The 20,140-nt window shown below is 48.6% G+C and overlaps 1 protein-coding gene across 2 annotated transcripts in view; it reads left to right on the forward strand.

Moving 5' to 3' along the window:
* Maml3 (mastermind like transcriptional coactivator 3) overlaps nt 1-19,922 on the forward strand; it is a 410,584-nt gene extending 390,662 nt beyond the window's left edge. Inside the window, exons 3-5 of one of the 2 annotated variants that reach the window (XM_057756958.1) lie at nt 8,460-8,711; nt 13,789-13,873; nt 15,188-19,922. In XM_057756958.1, coding sequence (XP_057612941.1) covers nt 8,460-8,711; nt 13,789-13,873; nt 15,188-16,188 — 1,338 coding nt within the window. In that variant the 3' untranslated portion in view covers nt 16,189-19,922. The remainder of the gene's footprint in view (nt 1-8,459; nt 8,712-13,788; nt 13,874-15,187) is intronic. The other variant, XM_057756959.1, reaches the window with a different exon arrangement.
* The last annotated feature ends 218 nt before the right edge of the window (nt 19,923-20,140 follow it).

Consider the following 20,140-nt stretch of genomic DNA (forward strand, 5'->3'; position numbering starts at 1 on the left):
GTTCTTTATGCCCAAGAAAGTCCTTGAAAACCTGACCTTTCCCTTGGTGGTGCAGGCTCACATCTTCACAGAGTACTACCAACTTTAACCCTCTCCTTAGTACTCATCTGATGCTCAGCGATGCCATCTGTCTATAAGGTCGTCTCTTCCCCATATTGGGTTAGGCTAGAATTCACCATGCCCAATTACCTGAATTCAGCAAACATGTAGCTTTTTGCAACTGTGCCTCTAACTGTGCTGGATGCTGGAGGCAAACACACACACACACACACACACACACACACTTCTATCCTCAAGGAACAAACACCCCAGCGGGAATGAGTCAATAAAATACTATCTTGCCAATAAATTGTAACTTGTAAGCATTTGGACAGTTGGAACTTTCCGTTTTCTCATTTTGCAGAGTTTGACTTGGTAGGATGTACTGCCATACATATGCCATGGTCAGGACCATGAAGATATGTTTTTACATGCTAAGGAAAGGAGGAGGGATGTAAATGCGTTTATAAGATTAACATCAGTTACGTTGGAATGCAGTAAACAAGTATTGCTCTTTTTTTTACTTTCATACTTTGCTTTTAAAACTTCTGTGATTGGGTAGGTGAGGGCAGGAGAATCAGCACAGCATGCCTGTTTTAAAAATTTTGTTTTAGATCACATATATGTGTCTATCTGTGCACATGAGTGCAAGTGCCTGCGGTGGCCAGAAGGGGCGCCGCAGCATGTAGCTGGAGTTACTGGTGTTTGTGCGCTACGTGGTATGGCTGTAGGAATTGAATTTCGGTCCTCTGAAAGAACAGAACTTGCTCTTAGCTACTAAGCCATCTCTCCAGCCCGACATGTATGTTTTCAATACAGTCATCCCTCAGAATCTGCAGGGGATTGGGGTCTAGGACACACACACCCCAACATAGCAAAATCTATGGATGCTCAAATCCTAAAATATCATGAGATCTATGGATGTTCAAATCCTTTATTTAAAGTATCATGAGATACACATATGATTTACACAAACCTCCCATATACTTTGAATCATCTCTAGATCACTTGTATTACCTTAAAAGTATAAATGCTATGTAAATAGTTATTAATGTTGGATTGCTTAGGGAATAATGACAAGAGAAAAGTCAGGTGTGGCGCATGGATTCAGTTTGTTTCAGGTATTTTCAACATGTAGATGAAAAACTTATGGCTACCACCTTTTGCTCTTTGATGTGTTAGTAGACATCATTCTGATCATTGAAATCTAGAAAGAAAATCAAGTTTAAAGTCCTGGTGTCTTTTTCTGTAGATCTAGGCTTGAAGTACAACACATACTCCCTCCTGGAGGATGGACAGCATGCTCAGGACACAGCAGGAGCTGGCAAAATAGTTCAGTGGATAAAATGCTTGCCAAGCAAGCCTGAGAACCTGAGCTCCATCCCCAGTACACAGGATCTAAAAAAGCTTGTAATCTCAGTATGGCGAGGCAGAGACAGGAGGGCTTTGCTGGTCAGCCGGTCTAGCCAACCCATGGGTTCCAGGTTCAGTGAGAAACCCTGATCAAGAGATGTGTGTGGTGTGTGTCTGTCTGTCTGTCTGTCTGTATCTCTCTCTGAATGTCTCTCTCTGTTTCTCTCTGAGAGAGAGCATGCTCCAGCAATAACCAGAGATGGTTTTTCTGTCGTCAGAGTGTTCAACCATGGGCCCATGGAGGACCTGAATTACTAGTCAGGTCTGTAGGTCCCTCAAGGAAAACAGCTTCTTGGTTACTACTGCTTGAGTGAAGCACTTTTTAAATTGATCCTCACAGTCTTAAAGCTCAATTGTTTGGGGGATACAGCACCACCCATCCCTCAGACTAGAGGGGGCTTGCTGTGTAGTCCAGGCTAGCCTTCAACCTGCCTCGGCCTCCTAAATTCCACTGCCAGCACACCCAGATCAAAACAAACCTTTCAGTGCAGCCTTTTTGAATGATCTTAGGAAAGGGAGCTGTTTGGGGGTGGCTCTTGGGACTTTCATGAGAGTTTGTTATAAGCTGCTTTCCAAACCCACAGTGAAAAAAAAATGTTGCTTAAAAAAGAAATCTGTATGAGATTGCCACCATCCCGAGGCCATGTTTCTGCTCTGACACTTGATGGACTTCAGAGGGAACTTGGATTTTAATTTATTTTGTTTCATCTTCCCACTTACGGTTGAATGGCCTAATCTTCTGCCCTTTTTTTAAAAAATGTCGAAGTTGATAACACAAAGACATCCCATCCCCATTTGGAGTCTCAGGCAATAATAAGAAAAAAAAAATGTCTTTTTTGTTGTCATTTACTTTTATTCTTTGATTCTCTGAGTCTAATAGTTTCTCCCCTTTTATTCTGTGTCCATCCTTTCCCCTTCCCGTTGCTCTTTACTCCAGAGTCCTCCTGGGTGGCCTACTCAATTAAGACCAGATGTATGTTTTGGTGGTAGAAAAGTTCAAATCCCAAAGATGCCGCGGCCAGCTGCAGGATAATCAGAGAAGTTCCTTAACCTCTCAGGGACGTGTACTTTCTAATCAGCGGAATGAGTTTGATTACATAGGTGAGCGCGGAGTAGTGCACCGATGCCGGGTGCCTCATACACGTTCTTTATCATCTTCTATTGTGGCCCTCTGGTCTCCTCCTTATTTGAAGAACCCTTTCGAACCAAGGGACACTCGTCAAACAGTAGCTTTCTGTCATACTACCCCAGAGGAGTTCAGGACATTCTTGGTGCTGTCCCCTGGCAAGGGACCACCCGTCCCTTAGTCTTGGCTACCCTTCACCTTCAGAGTGCAGCCAAACTGGAACGCCATCCTTCTAGGAAGAGTTAGGATCCCTGGTTCCCTTGAGGAAACTCTTAGGTCTTCGTGACAGATATCAGTAACCTGACGAACCCTGAGCAGGGAAGGGGGGTTTTGTTCTAAATGCAGAGGATTTTTCCCTAAAACCAGAGCCACCCCGCGCTCGGGCTTGATTTTGAAAATGCAAGTTTGCAATCAAATCAGGACCAGGCGGCAATCAGTCAGGATGACTCGCTCCAGTCATGCTTGATACTACAGGGTAGCCTATCACCTGGAGAACTTGGTCTGATCAGTGGGCCTGCTGGAGCCAGGGAATCTGCATTTCTGCCTCGGTGCCGGGGAACACTAATGTTGGTGAGCCTGGACCACACTTTGGGAAACTGTGCCCTTGCCCGTTGCTGTATACAAATCGCTCCTACAGATTGTGGAGGAAGTTTTGCCAATGACCACTTTTAAATGTGATTTTAATCTCAAGGGACTCTGGATCGAGACAAGGTGGCCTGCCTGGGCCTCTGGGAGCCTCAACCGGGGTCCTTTGGGTGATGGATTCATCCTACCTGCTGCTCACTGACATGAATGTGCCAAACCCTTGCTGGGCAGGTGTGACCTTAGCTCTCACCTTCCCTAGACCCTAGACTTCTGAAACTTAATATGTGACTTTGTAGACAGCCTCTATTTACTGAATATAAAATCTTTTGATATATAGAATTTAGTCAAAAATTCGTTTGGCTGCAAGATTGGTTGAATTTTTTTTCTTTTATTACTTGCCCTAATTCAGTGTGTGTGTGTGTGTGTGTGTGTGTGTGTGTGTGTGTGTGAGAGAGAGAGAGAGAGAGAGAGAGAGAGAGAGAGAGAGAGAGAGAGAGAGAGGGAGGGAGGGAGGAGATTTGTTTTTCTAGGCATCCTTTCTGTTTGCTTACTGATTTCTTCCAACTCTTCCCTACCCACAACAACCTACCTCTGTTCACATGTTCCTTCATGCTGTGTTCTCCAGGCTACAGGCACTCACGGAGTGGTGGCACTGGGCAGTGTGCCCGCCCCAGAGCGCAAGACTGAGCTTCTCAGGGGCCCCAGAGTACCCACCCTGCCCAAGAGCTCCTGGTCTTTGTTAAGATCCACCAAGCAGTGAGGCTCTCTCGGGCCAGCCTGGAACTCCCGCCCCACTCCCGCGCGCTTAGTCGGAGCCCCCTGAGGACCTGTAAGAAGATAGGCAGGAGTTGAAGAGGCTAAATTACGCCCCGGGGGACTTTTTAACGAAAACCCTAAATTTTATTTGGGCGACTGGTAGGCCACGCGGTTTCACAGAGTGAGCTGAGATCCCTTCCCCCTGCCCAGGCTTTGTGCCGCTCTGGCTAGAGGAACCCTGTCCCCGACATTCGCGAGGTGCCCCAGGGTCTGACCGCCACAATTCCCCCAGCATCTCCTCCAGCTCCCAATCCTCCGTTTTCTTTTTAGGTCCTCCAGTCACCCTCCCTAAGTCCCTCTTCCCTCTGGCTGGAGAAAAGTCGGTAATAAGAAACCAGTTCGGTGTCAGTCGGAGAGTGGGGATGGGAGAAACCTCCGCCCCCCACCCCAAGATGCACGACCATGGAGAGAGAACTCATTTTGTGCAAAGAGGGCCTTAAGCCACCAGGGAATTCCTGGATTGTCTCAGGCTGTCGTGTGTGATGTCCATCACGCCGTGCGAACACCATCTGCTCCGTATTATGCTCGCAGTTGCCAGGCTACCTGCTGTACGCAGTAACACTTGACTGCCTGGCTCCACGTCCGCAGCGCCGGCCCTGACGGGGTGGGGGACCGAGGCCTGATTAAGCCATCTGCGGTGGGCGGGGGGCGCGGGCTCAGCGCGAGGCCTGGAGTGCGGTCCCGGGCTCACACCACCATCTGCTGGGCTGCCGGCGGAACAGCAGCTGCTCAAGAGGGTCCCCCTCGGGGCCGCCTAGAAAAGACTGAAAAGCCCAGGGGCCTCCTGGATCCAGGTACCCAGGATGCCGCATCCTGTCCCTCCCAGGAACCCATGATCTTCCCTACCCGCCGCATCTCTGGCCACTATCACCCAAACGCTGCGTGTTCTTGAAAATAATAATAATAATCCCTTCAGAGAAAGCAAGTTTCCCCACAAGTGGGTTTATAAATAAACAGCTGGCTGTTCTCGGAAGATATTTTTATCGCCTCTGATTTTTGAAGTCGGAAACTGCCTCTTTGGGGGAGGTTAGGGTGTTTTTACATTCTCCCACCTCACTCTAGCCGCGAGAAAGTTGTTAAGCTCTTGTCCCTGGAGCAGAAGGTATGCATGTGTAAGATGCGTTCTTTGGTTTTGATCTCTTTTTTTCCTCCCCCTTATTTTACTGAAGAGTGCGAGTGTTTGGAGGGGCACAAAGATCTGCGTAGCAAATTGGATGCGACGGGAAGCGAGTGTATTAAGATTCTGGGGTGGAAAGCAAGGGAGGTCGCTGGGCTGGGAGTGGAGAACAAACCAGTAATTAAAACTAAAAATACTGCATCATTTGGCTCCCAGGCATTGCATGTCGCGTGACGAAAGCTCACTCTGGTTTTCTCTAATTGCACAACGCAGTGTGTCCCCCTCCTTAGAAACAAGAGCAGGGACTTGGAATCCTCGAATTTGACAGGCTCTTTCTCATTAAGCCCACTTAGAGTCGGGGTTAAAAGAAGCCGTGTGTCATAAACAGCCAAACAACCGCCCACGGCAGCTTGGTTTGGAAATCCAGTCACGGTGCGCTTTCACACTTTGGGACGCACACCTGTGTGCCGCTTGCTGGGAAGCCCCTAAAGATGTTGCCTTTGGAGGGCTATATTCTAGCCATTGGGTCTTGTAGTCTGCATCAAGAAGCCTAAGAACTTTGGGGACAGGACCATTTTGGGGAATGAAAGTAACCCCGGAGGTGATACCTTCACTGTGTCCACAGGGACAAAATGTGGCTGGCAGGCTGAACATCATCAGCTGATTTGCCTCACGTGTTTTCCCAGGGGAGTGAAGGCTGGGAAAGCAGGGGCAATAAAATCTCAAAGTGCGAGAAGAGAAACAAGACCCTGAGGGCCACCCTTTCACAAACAAGCCAAAGAAAGTGTTGTCTTTTCTTCGGTCACATTTCCCCCTCAGATCTCTTCATCAAAACCAGGAAATATTAAATAGACTGAAATACATGAAGGAAAATCTATTATCTGTCCTTCTGCCAGTTGGCCAGCTCCACTCAAGTGTTAACTCGTTTGCGACAGTGTTAAGTTGATCAGCATTTGTCTCTCAAGGTGTCAAGAAACAACTTGATCCTGAAGGAAGAAGGGCTTAGAGACAGGTAGCCAGAACTGGAAGGTAAGGGAACTTGCTCGTGGGCCTAGATCCCCACAGCCATGCAGAACACCCATCTTTTAGCATAAGGCCTTTTATTGACATTAAAAATATCTCATAGCTCTCAGCCTTATTACAGAGAACATGCATAAATAAAAGCATGTATCGTGGATTATTGAAATGGCTCAGCAGTTAGGAGTTAAGCGGATCTTCTCAGGCCAGAATTTTGTTCCCAGCACCCACATCAGGAGGCTCACAGCTGCCCGTAACTCCAGATCCAAAGGATCCAATGCCCTTTTCGAACCTCTGTGGGGGCCGGTACATAGGAGCACGTATAGACACATAATTTATCTAGCACTTACACAGAAAAAATACAACACGGTATTTTTATGAGCAACATATTTCATATTTAGTCTACAAGCTGTTCTGATATGTGTGCTTGACACTGTTCAGGGAAAGCCAGAGTGGGAAGAATGTTTGACGTAGACTCAAAGTCAGCACCCCGGTTCTCTTATGGCCTGTCTTGTTACTGGTGTAACCTGAACCACGCAAACGAACCATAGCTCCCTCAGCTCCTGTTTCTGGGGCAATAGAACTGGTACATTTTGTTTGGATGCAGAGAGGCAGAGAGTCTAGAGATGCAGTGAAGGACCACCTGCCTGGGTCGGTACCGGGAGGCCCAGCCAAGCCAGGATTGTGGGGAATCAAGCCCACACTGGCCTCAGAGAGGCAAACATAAGCGTATGTCTGTATTTTGAAATAAAATTGCCAGCACGATCAACCGCATCTGTATTAAAACAGTAGCGACTCTAAAGCGGAGGCTATATGAAAGTCCAGTTTGGATTATACCTTAAAATAATGATGGCTATTCCCAGTGATTCCTCTTATTAGGCCCCATGAGACTGTCTCATGGTAGGGCAGCTCCTGTCCTTATGTGAGCGCCATTACAGTGGCGTGTCTCTGTGCTCAGATTGGTTGCTTGACACCAGTGAACTGGAAAGACTGTTTCCACAGAGCGTTCAGACAGCATTTGCCATTGCCAGGGTGTCGATAGAAGTGTCTAGAAACCGAATTTTGTGTCTACAAACCTTCTGTGCCCATTAGCTTTCTCCCCTTGGTGGTGGCCACTGTCCAGCTACATAGACGTCCCTTCTGGGGGCATTTCCCAGATAGCCCCTGGGCTCTGTGGGATTAGCCGTTTGCCCCATTAACTCTCTTCCCTAGGGGCCGGTCCCTAAAAGTTGCTGTCATCTCTCTGACAAGTAATTATAGAATCAAGAGTCCCCATCCAGGCCCCAGTGCTGAAATTGTCCCAGACACATGAGGCACAATTCTATTTTTAAAGAGATTGGGAGATTACGTTGCTTTTTTAAATGTTTTCCTTTCGGAGATTACGTTGCTTTTTTAAATGTTTTCCTTTCACTTCATATATATATATATATATATATGTGCTTTGATCACATTTCCTTGTCATTATCCTCCCACGTCCTTCCCCCTCCAACTGAACCCCTTTCTCCTCCCAAGAAGTTCCTCTTTTAAGATTATATAGCTTTGGCTGGGTGTGGTGGTGCACGCCTTTAATCCAGCACTCAGAAGACAGAGGCAGGTGGATCTCTTGAGTTCGAGGCCCACCTGGTCTACGGAGTGAGTTCCAGAACAGAACAGCTAAGGTTACAGGGTTACAAAGAAACCTTGTCTCAAAAAAAAAAAAAAAAAAACAAACAAAAGAAAGGATTATATGCTTCGATCAAAAGAAAACATTCCAGTTCCTACTGTCAAAAGCCTGACAGAATTTAAAATGGACACGCAGGCACACATGTGAACACGCTCACTCATACACGTACGAAAGCTGGTGTTTTGGCTCAATAAACTAACATCCAGCATCAAGTCTGTTTGTTACTGTGCTCTGGCAGTATGTGTCTTCTGTGTATGTCACTCCTGTTTACTAAGATGTTCGTTTTAGCAACGTAGACTGGAAGATGTAGGGTTAACAAGAAAGGCAGGGATGGATGTTGCCTTTGAGACTTAAGGTGAGCCCAGCCTGAGGCTGTATTTCCCTTCTAGAGAAATCAAGTGTCGAAATCCCAGTGCACGGCCACCATGGCATCCCATCAGAAGCAGGCCCACTCTCTATTACTGTTCCCTGCCTCTGTCGCCTCTCCAGTTCTGCTATGGTGAGGCCAGCACAATGGTTTTTATGCAGAATTACAAGATGGTTTTCTGGCGGTATAATGGGTACCCCTCAGGACCCCTTAAATCCCCAAGCTAGGACCCCGTTCCCCTCAAGAGAAGTTTCCCATGAAATGACAGGAAGCGTCCCAGCAGAATTTCTAAATTGCTTTCTTCTGGTCCTTCTAGGAGCAGCATGCAGCTGGTCTTCCCAGGACCGTGGGCCCCATGCAGAACTCTGTGCCCCCGCCGGGGTCGAGCAGCATGGTCTCAGGAGCCAGTCCTGGGGGGCTTGGCTTTCTAGGTGGCCAGCCACAGGCAGCCATCATGAAGCAGATGCTAATGGACCAACGAGCCCAGCTGATGGAGCATCAGAAGCAACAGTTCCTTCGGGAGCAGAGGCAGCAGCAGCAACAACAGCAGCAGATCCTGGCTGAGCAGGTAGGTGACACCCTCCCTACAAGGTGTTAGCCATCAATTCAGCGAGCACTTAGTTGGCCCCTGCTGTTTGTGAGGAAGGCACCCATTGTCCCCGTTTAGATGCTCATAGACCAGCCCTTCACAGGAGCCTAGAAGAACCTGTGGAAGTTACGCCTTTCCAATTAGCTAGGCATCATTAATTAGTTTGTTCTTTAAAGACAGGCTTTAACCATCAATTTGAAGGCCTGTTTCCTGAAGACAATTCTTCCATCCATACCAACCCCCTTCCTCCTGATTTCTGCTACAGGGGTCTTTATAATCAGCCTGTAGTAGGGGCTAGCTCACAGCTACCACAGGCCTTGATATTGCTAGCAGCAAGCTAAATAGTAATAATACAAATAATTCGTGAGCTAGGGAATGTAGTTCAGTTGGTAAGGGGCTTGCCATGCAAGCAGAAGGACCTTGGTTTACCTGCAGAACCTGTGTAAAAAGCCAAGCATGGTGGTGCTCCATCTTCGTTCCTGCACTGGGGAGGTGGATCCCTGGGGTTTGCTAGCCCGGTCCTGTCTCACAAAACAAGGTAGATGGCCCCTGAAGAATGAAACTCAGGGTTGATCTCTCCTTCCCTCTCCCTGCCCCCCCACACCCCCCCCAAAAATAAAATAAATAAAAACAAATAATTCAGAAGGAAAGAGTGGAGAATTCTACTGAATTGGTTATAAATGGTAGCCTGGCAATATTACAACAAGGCGGAGGACTGTCAGGGAACTTGGACAGAGTTGAGGAGAGTATGCAATTGGAGAAAGTCCCAACACCCTTCCCTATAGCTCAGGCTATCTGTGAGTTAGAGGAAGGCCTAGTACAAACATGCCCTTACCCTTGGCCGCCTCGCCTCGTTGGCCCCAGCCATATAACTCCTCCAGCTCTGGAAGAAAGCCTTCCCTGCAGACTGCCCCTGTAGGCTTTGATTTGTTTTGTTTACAGAGACGCTGGGGCCCTGATTTAGTGTTATCCCAAGGAACCGCCTAGGACTGTCCACAGGAGATCCCCTGATGGCCCCTGTGCGTGTCTCAAGGCAGACAGGCTCTGTATCACAGGTGCGAGGCTGTCCTGGGAGGCCCAGCATGGCTCCTACTCCTGCTCATTCTCGCTCCGAATAGAATTAGAATTTTGGAATTTCCTCTTCGAGGCGCTGAGTAGGACACAGGCACATCAAGGTCCCTACCCACCAAAGAGAAAAAGGTGTCCTGTTGAGTGGCGCGTGTTAATGTTCCTCGTTTTTTGCTTTTGTTCCCGAGCAGCTAAGTAATTATCTCCCTTTTTACCAAGGTCAGCTGGCCACCTGGCAGCCATTGTACAAACAACCCTCTATCCCACTCACCCCAAATAAGGTGTGTGACAAGGAGCTGCGCTAACATCTCTCCAGCAGTGATAAATGGAGCCGCTAAGGGACTCTGGGCTCTGTAAATCTCTCCTCCACCAAATCCAGGACATTTCCAGGTGTGCCTGGTGCCCTGAGAAATGATTTCTGATATGCGTGCAGTAGCCAGGGCCCAGAAGGAGGCACGGTGGCCAGGCAGAACTCATCTGTACCTACCCAGGGGTGTGCTCCCAAGTCACAACACAGCCCACTCGGCTCTGGAGGAATGAAAAGGGAAGTGAAGATTGCAGGAAGAGGTGTGTCAGACCCTTGCCTGTGGGCAGGGAGACAGAAAGCCCTCAGAACTGTGGTGATGTGGGACTCCCTGGAAAACACGGAGGAAGCAGGAAAACTGAGTTGCCTTAGTAGCTAGAGGCACAAATTAAGAGGGACCAAGCTGAAATCAGTTGACCCAGGGTCAGGACTCTGTTCTTTCGTAGTTACTGTGATTTTGAACAAATAAATAAATCAAGTAAGGCTGAAGAGATGGATAAAATGGTCATTATAGAAACAAAAGATGTACATTTAATACCGGGTGCATTATTATAATATATAATATGACAATACAGCACCCATCTGTAATCACAACATTCCTACAATGGGGCGGGGGAACACGGGGACCCTCAGAAGCTACCAGGTCAGCTAGTTGGCATATTGAAGCAAGCGAGAGACCCTATCTCAAACAAGATAGAAGGTGAAGATGAATATCAAAGGTTTTCCTGTCCCATCCCCATTAGTGCCTTAGCACATACCACACACATGTATATGTTCATGTGTGTGTGTATGCATGTGCACATGCAAGCACATGCATAATTTTTAAAAAAACCAGCCTGTCTTTATCTAGCAGGTTAGGCTTACATAATTTCCTGTCTTAGAGATGACTTGAAATAACGGCATGCCAACTCCATAGGAAACCGTGTGCACGGATGTAATGGGAATGGCTCATAGGACACACGACAACATCAGGGACTGTTGTAGAAAAGCTGCAGCCCCATGTGCCGCCCAAGTCAATGTAACGTCTTGCCTGCCTGTGCCCTGTGTGTTGCTTATGCGTGCAGGTGATTTGGGCTGCTCAGTGGGATGGTCTTGGCTTTCTCCTTTGAGATTTGTTCGCTGTTGTAGTTGGCAATGCTGGGAATGGAACCCAGGGCCTCACACGTGTGAGGCAAGTGTTTTCTGTGCGGAGCTGCACCCCAGCCCTGAAAGTAAATTTGATTGACACATCAGCACCACACTGATCCGTAATTTTCCTCAGTCTCTGCATAGTAAGCATGCCCCAGCACCTTCACTTCTGGGAACGGTACATTGGAAACACTCGTGTTTCCTGAAAGTCCGTGTGAGGGGTAACAGGGGTTTGAGATCCTGCCTGTCTTCAACCTCAGCTGACCTGGCAAGCAGAGCAAGAAGGTTCAAAGCAGGTGGGGACCGAGGCTGATGCCTTGTTCTCGGCAAGCACGTAGCGTGTCCCTCTCCTCCATTCACACGGGTTGAACAGAACTTCCCATTTGAGGTTCCACTCAAGCGGTCGTGATGACGTCACGTCGTTTACAGGTGGGAAGACTGAAGCTGGGGAGGAGCTCCCGTGGTTGGAGACCACAGACTTAGAACAAGGTCGAGCCGAGCCTGATGCCGGGCCACACCCTAACCTGCGGTGGCAGACGTGTTCCTCCCTGTAAATGAGGCCAGAAACCTTGTAGACTGTATAGAAAATCTGACGTGTGTGTGTGTGTGTGTGTGTGTGTGTGTGTGTGTGTGTGTGTTACACGTGTAGGCCATGAATCAACCTCAGATAGCATACTTCTGGCACACTCCACATTGTTTATTAACACAGGGTCTCTCCAGGCCTGGAGCTTTCGAAGTAGGTTAGACTGTTTGACCAGAGAACAGCCTGCTTCTGCCTCCCCAGCCCTGGGTTTACATCACAGCTGCTTAAAAAACAAAAACAAAAACCTGAGCTCTAGGACTCAAACTCAGGGCCTTGGCTTCTGAGGCAGTTAATTATTTTGCTGACTCAGCTATCTCCCCAGAAACTTTTGAAAGCTCAACTCGCTCTCAATAATGCCCTTGCATTATTGCCTGAAAGGGTTGCGTAGTCTCTGGCCTACGCTCATAATGGTCTATGCATTGATTAATCTCTTTTGTGTAGAATCCTACGGTAGACACACAGGCTGGGGTCAACAGGCCAGAGGCTGTTTCTGGCTGGTTTTTTTTTCCCCCTTTGGATGCCAGAATGCTGGCTGGCCTTTTAGAGGAAAAGAAAGAAAAATGGAAAATTACAGACCTGCCCAGGAACAAACATGAGAGAGAAAATAGAAGAAAACGCATGTGGTAAGAAGTAGCCGGTGGGTGTTATTTTTATAACGAACACTCTAAAGAGCAGGGATCTGGTTGCATGTTCTCTTAGCCCTCACAGATGAGAAGTACTTAGTGAATATTCAGCAGCTGCCGGAAAGAGGTTAAGTGGCCTCGAAGGTCACATGGGTACTTGATGGCCAACGGAGAACTCAAAGCCTCCGTCCCTGCTCTTTCCCCTTGCCCTGTGTCTCTCCCATTTGCGCATGGGAATGATCAGAACAGCCTGCCCCTACGCTTCTAGCACAGACTCCCCCTGCAGCAAAGAAGAAAGACTAAAAGGTGGTAAAAGGTGGGCCTCTGCCTCCTAGAATAAGTGGAATCTCACTATTGGCTTCAGAAAAACAAACTCAGAGGGGCTTTTTGTTTGTTTGATTTTTAGTTTTTCGAGATAGGGTTTCTCAGTGTAGCTTTGGCCATCCTGGAACTCACTTTGTAGACTAGGCTGGCCTTGAACTCACAGAGATCCACCTGCTTCTGCCTCTCAGGTGCTGGGATAAAAGGCGTGTGCCACCCTGCCTGGCCAAATTCAAAGTATTTTACTTGTAGACATGTACCATACAGGTGATGTGACTTCATGGGAATAAGATTCGTGTGTGTGTGTGAGTGTGTGTGTGTGTGTGTCTTGAGGAGGTATTTTCCTGTACCCTCAGCATCTACTTAGGTCATTAAAAAGTCTTTCTTGTCCCTTTGAGCCAGGTCGCCATAGTGCTAAGGAGAGCAGTCAGGCTGATACTGGAAAATCAAAATTAAAATTGCTTCACTTGGTGCATGAGACAGCGAGGTAAACACCAGAAATTTAAGGACACATCAGCAGAGGCTGTGTCGCAGCAGCTCTAGCTGCCGCAGCCCCAGACCAGCAACCCCCTAAATGGCTGTCTCTAGCAGAATAAGTAAGCTGTGGTCCGGCTATACTGTAGACTCATAGCCGGTGGCAAAGATGAGCTATGAAGGAATCCATCTTCTGAGAAATGGAAACCGTCAAGCTCAGAGTCCTCTTTATATGACTTATGTTCAGGGAAGTACAGACTCCGCGAAGAGTAGTCCATGTGGGTCAAAGTTCAGCTAATGGGAGGGGAATGCCTGGAGCTTCTGGCAGCATCTGTTTCTGGAGTTTAGGGTGGGACTAGTTTTCTTGGTGTTTCCACGTCATAAAAATCTGCTCACTCGTTCACTTTCTGCAGCCCTTGCCTACATGCATGTTTTTTCCCACACAAACTTTAGTTTGGGGGAAACGATCATATACCGCCTTCGTCAAAGCTGGCAGGCACTCATCCGTGTGGTGTCCCATCTCACCTCCGTTTCTCTTGTCTTCTCTCGTTCTAGCAGTTACAGCAGTCACACCTGCCCCGCCAGCACCTCCAGCAGCAGCGGACTCCATACCCAGTGCAGCAGGTCAATCAGTTCCAAGGTGAGGCCACTGGGTATCTCCTGGCCCTGACTCCCCACGGGTCTGTGGCCAGTGCATTGCTTTGCACGCTCTCTTTATATCCGGGTAGTAACCAGCTAACCGAATAACTGGCAAACTAAAAGAAGCAACCCTAAAGGATTCCTGGAGGACCCTGTGATGCCTGCTGATCCTTGGTGGTCACAGAGAAGTTCCAGCCAGCTCAGGGTGAAGTGGAGTAGCAAGATCAGACCGCTCTCCTTTGTCGAGGCTTCAAAGTATTTTAATTGTTGAGCAACCTTAACAAGCTAGTGCTTGTCAGCCCCAATATCAGTCTTGTTTGCATGACTAGACAGTCATCTTAGTGCAGAGAGGAGGAGAAGGGAGGGGAGAGAGGGACAAGAAGGGGCATGGGGTGCGGAATGATTCCCAATCCAAAACAGTGAGCTTTGCTACAGAAAGACGTGAGATTCTTTGCCAAGTAACAAGAGACAGGATGGCTTCTTTTTCTGGCTGCAGACACGCTCAATGATGAGTCGGACACGAAAGCTCATAGAGAGCTACAAAGTGGATCTAAAATCAGTCTCTTTGGCCAAATGGCTTGTAAGCAGTGGTACTGACCTTCTACCCCCAATCCTACTCAAGTCCTAAAAGGGAAAAAAACAGTCTAATGGGGACGTCATTGAATGGATTCTCTACTGAACTGAATTCCACTGCATAAAGAGAATATGCAGCGAACAGACATTATTTATTCTTCCTCCTCCTCTCCTCTTCTTCATCCCCCTCCCCCTTGCTGATACAGAATTCCACTATATACTTCCAGCCAACCTGGAGTTCGCTGTGTGACCCAGGCTTGCGTTCACAATCCTCATGCCTCCCTGTCCTCCAGGTTGATAGGCTTACAGACATCTGCCACCACCCTCAATTTAGCCCATGATGCATTCTCCGGACACCCAAAGAGATGGTATCCCACTGACTTGATGGCATAAAACCCAAAATAGGAAATGACTTGCCTCTGAATGTGAACAAACAGAACATGGGGGCATGACCTCAATTTTCTGTGCCTATTTAAATATAAATAAGAGTTGGCAGGGATCATCTCTGGATGCTGGGATTTGGGTGACTTTAATTTCTGACTTTATACTTTTCAATACTTTGCAAAATTTTCACAACTCACATGTTATAACCATGTAAGTAATGACCTTTTATGAAGATTTATTATTGTAGTAGATCCTTTCCTATATAGGGCTTTGATTCCCAACGAAGAGCCCAAGAACACCTTGCAAGATCCTGACACAGAGAATAGCAGGTGATGGCCGCCCTTTCTCTCCCATGTAGGTTCACCCCAGGATATAGCGGCCGTGAGAAACCAGGCAGCCCTCCAGAACATGCGGACATCAAGGTTGATGGCACAGAACGCAGGCATGATGGGAATGGGACCCTCCCAGAACCCAGGGACAATGGCCACAGCAGCAGCCCCGTCAGAAATAGGACTGACCCCTTATAGTGCCCCTCCAGCCAACCAACCCGGAATGTACAACGTGAGCACAGGAATGACCCAAATGTTGCAGCACCCGAACCAAAGTGGCATGAGCGTCCCACACAGCCAAGCCCAGGGACCCAGGCAGCCTGCCTCTGGTCAAGGAGTGGGCATGGTGAGCGGCTTCGGTCAGAGCATGCTGGTGAACTCGGCTCTGACCCAGCAGCACCAGCAGTTGAAAGGACCCGTGGGCCAGGCCTTGCCAAGGCCCCAAGGCCCACCAAGGCTTCAGAGTGTCATGGGAACCATCCAGCAAGGAGCGCAGAACTGGCAACAGAGGGGCCTGCAGGGTGTGCCTGGGAGGACTAGTGGAGAGTTGGGACCGTTCAACAATGGCACCAGCTACCCACTCCAAGCTGGTCAGCCAAGACTAACAAAACAACACTTCCCACAGGGACTGAGCCAGTCAGTCATGGACACTAACACCGGCACAGTGAGAACCCTCAATCCAGCGGCTATGGGCCGTCCGATGATGCCACCACTTGCAGGGCAGCAAGGTACCAGTCAAGTGAGGCCGTTGGTCATGTCTGGTCTGAACCAGGGTGTCCCTGGCATGGCGGCATTCAGCCAGCCACCAGCCCAGCAGCAGATAGCGGGCGGCAGCTTTGCCGCGAGCAACCAGGGCCAGGCCTACGAGCGGAACCCCGCTCAGGACATGTCCTACAATTATAGCGGTGAAGGTGCCGGGGCTTCGTTCCCTGGCCTCCCGGACAGTACAGACCTGGTGGACTCCATCATCAAAAGTGGCCCGGGGGATGAGTGGATGCAAGAGCTTGATGAACTCTTCAGTAACCCCTAGTCGGGAGGAGTCCGAGAGCTCTAGTGGCGGAAGCCTCGCAGGCGGGAAAGAAACAGGATGGTGCCCCATCCTTGTTTTTTGTTTTTTTGACCCACGTAAACTGAGAAAACGGCAGCCGGCTGACAGTAGAGAAGGTACAGGTGTTAACCCCCAGCTCCATGGGGCTTCCTTCCACCTGCCTTCCACAGAGCAACCAAGTAGAGAGGTCATGCGGATACCTGCTTGCAGAGAAGAGATGTGGGGAGCAGGGGAGTAAATCGAGGCAGCAAGAGTTCCTCTGCTAAGCGCCCCGGGACCCACTGGTCCAGAAAGAGTCGTTCCGACCCAGAGAGGGACCGTGGCCCAAGATGAGGTCCCCTTAGACCTGCCTGCCTCAGTTCCCGAGACCTCGGAGATGGAGCCTCAGCCAGAGGAAGCCCAGCCGGAGGATGCTGGGAGACACACAGGCCGTGTGCATAGGTCAGAATCCCTCTGAATGCTGGATGGAAGGAGATGTCTACTTCTAGACGTGTTCCTGGATACGGAGGCAGGCACAAAGAACAGTGAACTCGCCTGAGCTGGCCCAAGGGAAACAAGCGAGGATCCTGCAGGGCTATCTGTCTCCTGCCCAGCGATGACCCTCAGGAATGGTAAGGTGTTGCTGCCAGCCCCCTCACCAGGATTGACAACTATACTTGAGAAGGGCCCAACTGGTAGCCCTGAAGGTCAACTTCTGCCGGTGGCCATGGTGGCCATCGCTCTAGGTTGCGCTGAGCTTCCTGGAGGCCCCATCTGATTCGACGTATCTGTTTTCATTTGTTTGTGATCATAGCGTGGAGAGGCCTCTGCTGGATTCAGTGTCTGCCAGCCCAGCCCCTTCCTCCCTCACCACTGCCTCTAGTCCTCCTGGCCTCTGTGCCAGCCTGCCTTTACTTCGCCCTACAGGAAGGGAAGCCCTGGGGCAAAGTCAAAGGAAGTACAAGAAGAATTTAGACAGTGTCTGGCATACAGAGATCTCCGCAGGAGCCAAGTGGGCTACACTGATTAAAAAAAAGCTGCAGGTTTATGTGTTATACCCATACTTCCGATATCCCCAGGGAAGAATGGCCTGGCGTTCTTTCAGATGATGCCAACAGTGTCGCTCCAGAATCAACCCCATCATCAGAAAGGCAAAAATCAAATGCTAGAGATGGAAAAGCTGAAAACTCATAACTCCACCTTAACCAGTTCAGACGCTAAAGAGAGGGAGATGCGGCCCCCATCTTGAAGGCTGTGCCGCGGTCTTCTTGGTAGCGCACATACCTGCCCAACGTGAAAACTAAGAAGGAATCAACAACCTCTGTGGTCACAAGCCTTGTCTCCTGCTCTGTACCTCCCCTCCCACAAGCCCATCTTGGAGGTCAGGTGGCACTTTTCCATGGTGTTTGCACACACACACATACATCCCACAAACTGGCTTCCTTCTCTGTCTTCACGTCCATCTCACGCCAGAAGACCGGAGCCTGTGGAGACTGTATCAGTCATACCCAAGAACGTCCCGAGAAGGTGTAGGAGGCTGTCATGGAGCACCGTGGCTCTGGTCTCCGTACCCCGAGAGTTCCAGACCTGCTCTGACAGGAAGTAAAGCCAGAGGCACCAGGGTGAGGGGCTGTGCACCTCTCCAAAGAGGTGGTGGCAGGGTGACTGTGAACTCCCAGAATGGGGGAGGGGGTTACTGCCGCTAGGGAAACTGAGTGGAGACACGTGGAAACCAAAAAAATAATTAAAAAAAATAGTAAAGTGAGAAATCAGAATACAGATGTATCACCTTTTCCTGCCAGGTTACAGGAAAGAAATATATAAGCAATGAGGAGAAACTGGAGGTGGAGAGCGTGGGCACCATTGTCCTTGGAAAGCCTCCAGCAAGTGCTCAGCCTGAGGACCAACTAATATGGTAGATTTTAATGAGGTCGTTTTGTTTTGTTTTTACTACGGTGCTGATGTATATGTAATGTCTAAAAAAAGAAGTTATTTGTACATAAGTTTTTACAATGCTACAGATATCACTGGGTCTACTATATGTAAAAAGTATACATATAAATATATATATATAATGTTTGTTTAAAATAGAGTATTTTTATTTCCCCCCAATTCATCATCGAAGAGGTGGTGTTAACTTCGGGTGACGTCTAATTACTGGTTTATACCGTATGACCTATTGGCAACTTCCTCCATTTTATCCAGATTTTTCTAGTTTTCTGTTTTTACTTTGTCCATCAAGCACCCTTTAAGGGGTGTACAGAACTCTGGAATTTAGAAGCGAAGTGATTTTGAGACACGGAAATCAGATGTCACTCTCTGAGTCAATCCATAGCTTTGGGATCCCCTCTCTGGCCCAGCCCCAGTTAAGCAGATGTATCATTCCCGGGTTTTAGTAGAGTAACTGAAGATTCCTTTTTCGGCATTGTGGTGTCGTTGTTTAAACAATTATTTAACAGTAGAAATCAATCACTCTCGAGCCTTTTTAGTTCAATCACGCCACTGAGACTTTCTGAATTTGCTAGAGTACCCTGAGGGGTGTGGCGGAAGGGAGGGAGGTCTGACGTGAAGAAGTCTGTTTATAGATCCAGGGCCAGAACGATTCAAAATTAGCTCAGCCCGAGCATTCAGAAAATAGCGGGGCCAGTGGAATGACTCCACAGGGGAAAGGCGCTTGCCACCAAGCCTGGAGACTTGGGTTCAATCCCTGGAACCCACAGGATGGGAGGAAAACTGACTCCCATAAGTTGTCCTTTGTCCTCTATATGAGCCCCCTGTGACTCAAGTGCGCATGCGCACGTGTGTATGCAAGCACGCAGGCAGGCAGGCGCGCACACACACACAAATGTATAAAAATATAATGAAGAGAAAATGAATAGTAAAAATTTGATGGAAATATTTGGACTGTATTGGGAGGAAACAATTCAGTAGTCTTGCTCTCTGTAGCGGGCAATTTTGACACCTGCACCTCTCCGCGTCCCGTTTCTGCTAGCCCACTGTGCCTCTGTCAACGCAGGGTCTGACCCAGCTTTCCCCGTACCTACTGTGAGCTGAAAATGCTTCAGGTTTATCCTCCTCTAAGTCCAGTCAGTAGCTCACTGCTACGGGATAATAAAAGGCCAGTGAACAAACTCTGCAGGATCAGGCAGAGGCTGGGCCTTGGAGGCTGGGGCATGACTGCCACTTCCTCCCTTGCTTGATTTCTTCCCATCTTCCACCCGTTGCCCCACTTTCTTTCCCCCTCTTCCTTCAGGCCCATCATTAACATATTGCATACATGGGAATCCATTTCTCCACTTCGAGAAGACCGCCCTTAAGATAACCCCCATTAAACTTAAAACATAGTAAAATGGCATTATTTCAAAACTCTTGAGTTAAGCAGATAATAGACCACAGAAAAACATCACCAGTAGAAACGGTTCCAAAACAAAGATGAGTTTTAATATACATGAGCCAGGAGAAAGAATGAACCCCACCGTGGAAGAAGAGGCTAGCCCTGCCCACCGTGGGCTGTGCTTCCAGGCTGGCTCGCAGTGCTGTGGAGGAAGTAGCCTGCCATTGGCTGCCCCTGTAGAGCTCAGACTCTGCCAGATCACGGGGTGGTAAAAGTGGATCTGGTTTGGTTGGAAGGAGGATGAGAGCGGGAATTGACGACAGGGTAAAACCATGACGCTCTGAGATGGATGATGCTCCTCACTTTAAAGTTTATACTGAAATCTGTTGGGCACCGGATCTCGAGTGGGATACCTTTCTTCTTAAGAAAAATAAATCTATAATTTTATTAAGATAAAACTGAGTGTGTGGTATGCAGTTCATGTTCAACCATTTTCACAGATGCCTACCATGGGTCTAAGGGGATTCTACGAGGTGATTGTAGATGCCGGTCCAGACGATGCCCAGAACTGATGGCTCTAGGGAGTCAAGGCAGGATTGGGGGTGGGGCCAGGATGCAGCT

The sequence above is a fragment of the Chionomys nivalis genome, chromosome 24 (assembly GCF_950005125.1).
Source record: "Chionomys nivalis chromosome 24, mChiNiv1.1, whole genome shotgun sequence".
NCBI lineage: Eukaryota > Metazoa > Chordata > Mammalia > Rodentia > Cricetidae > Chionomys > Chionomys nivalis.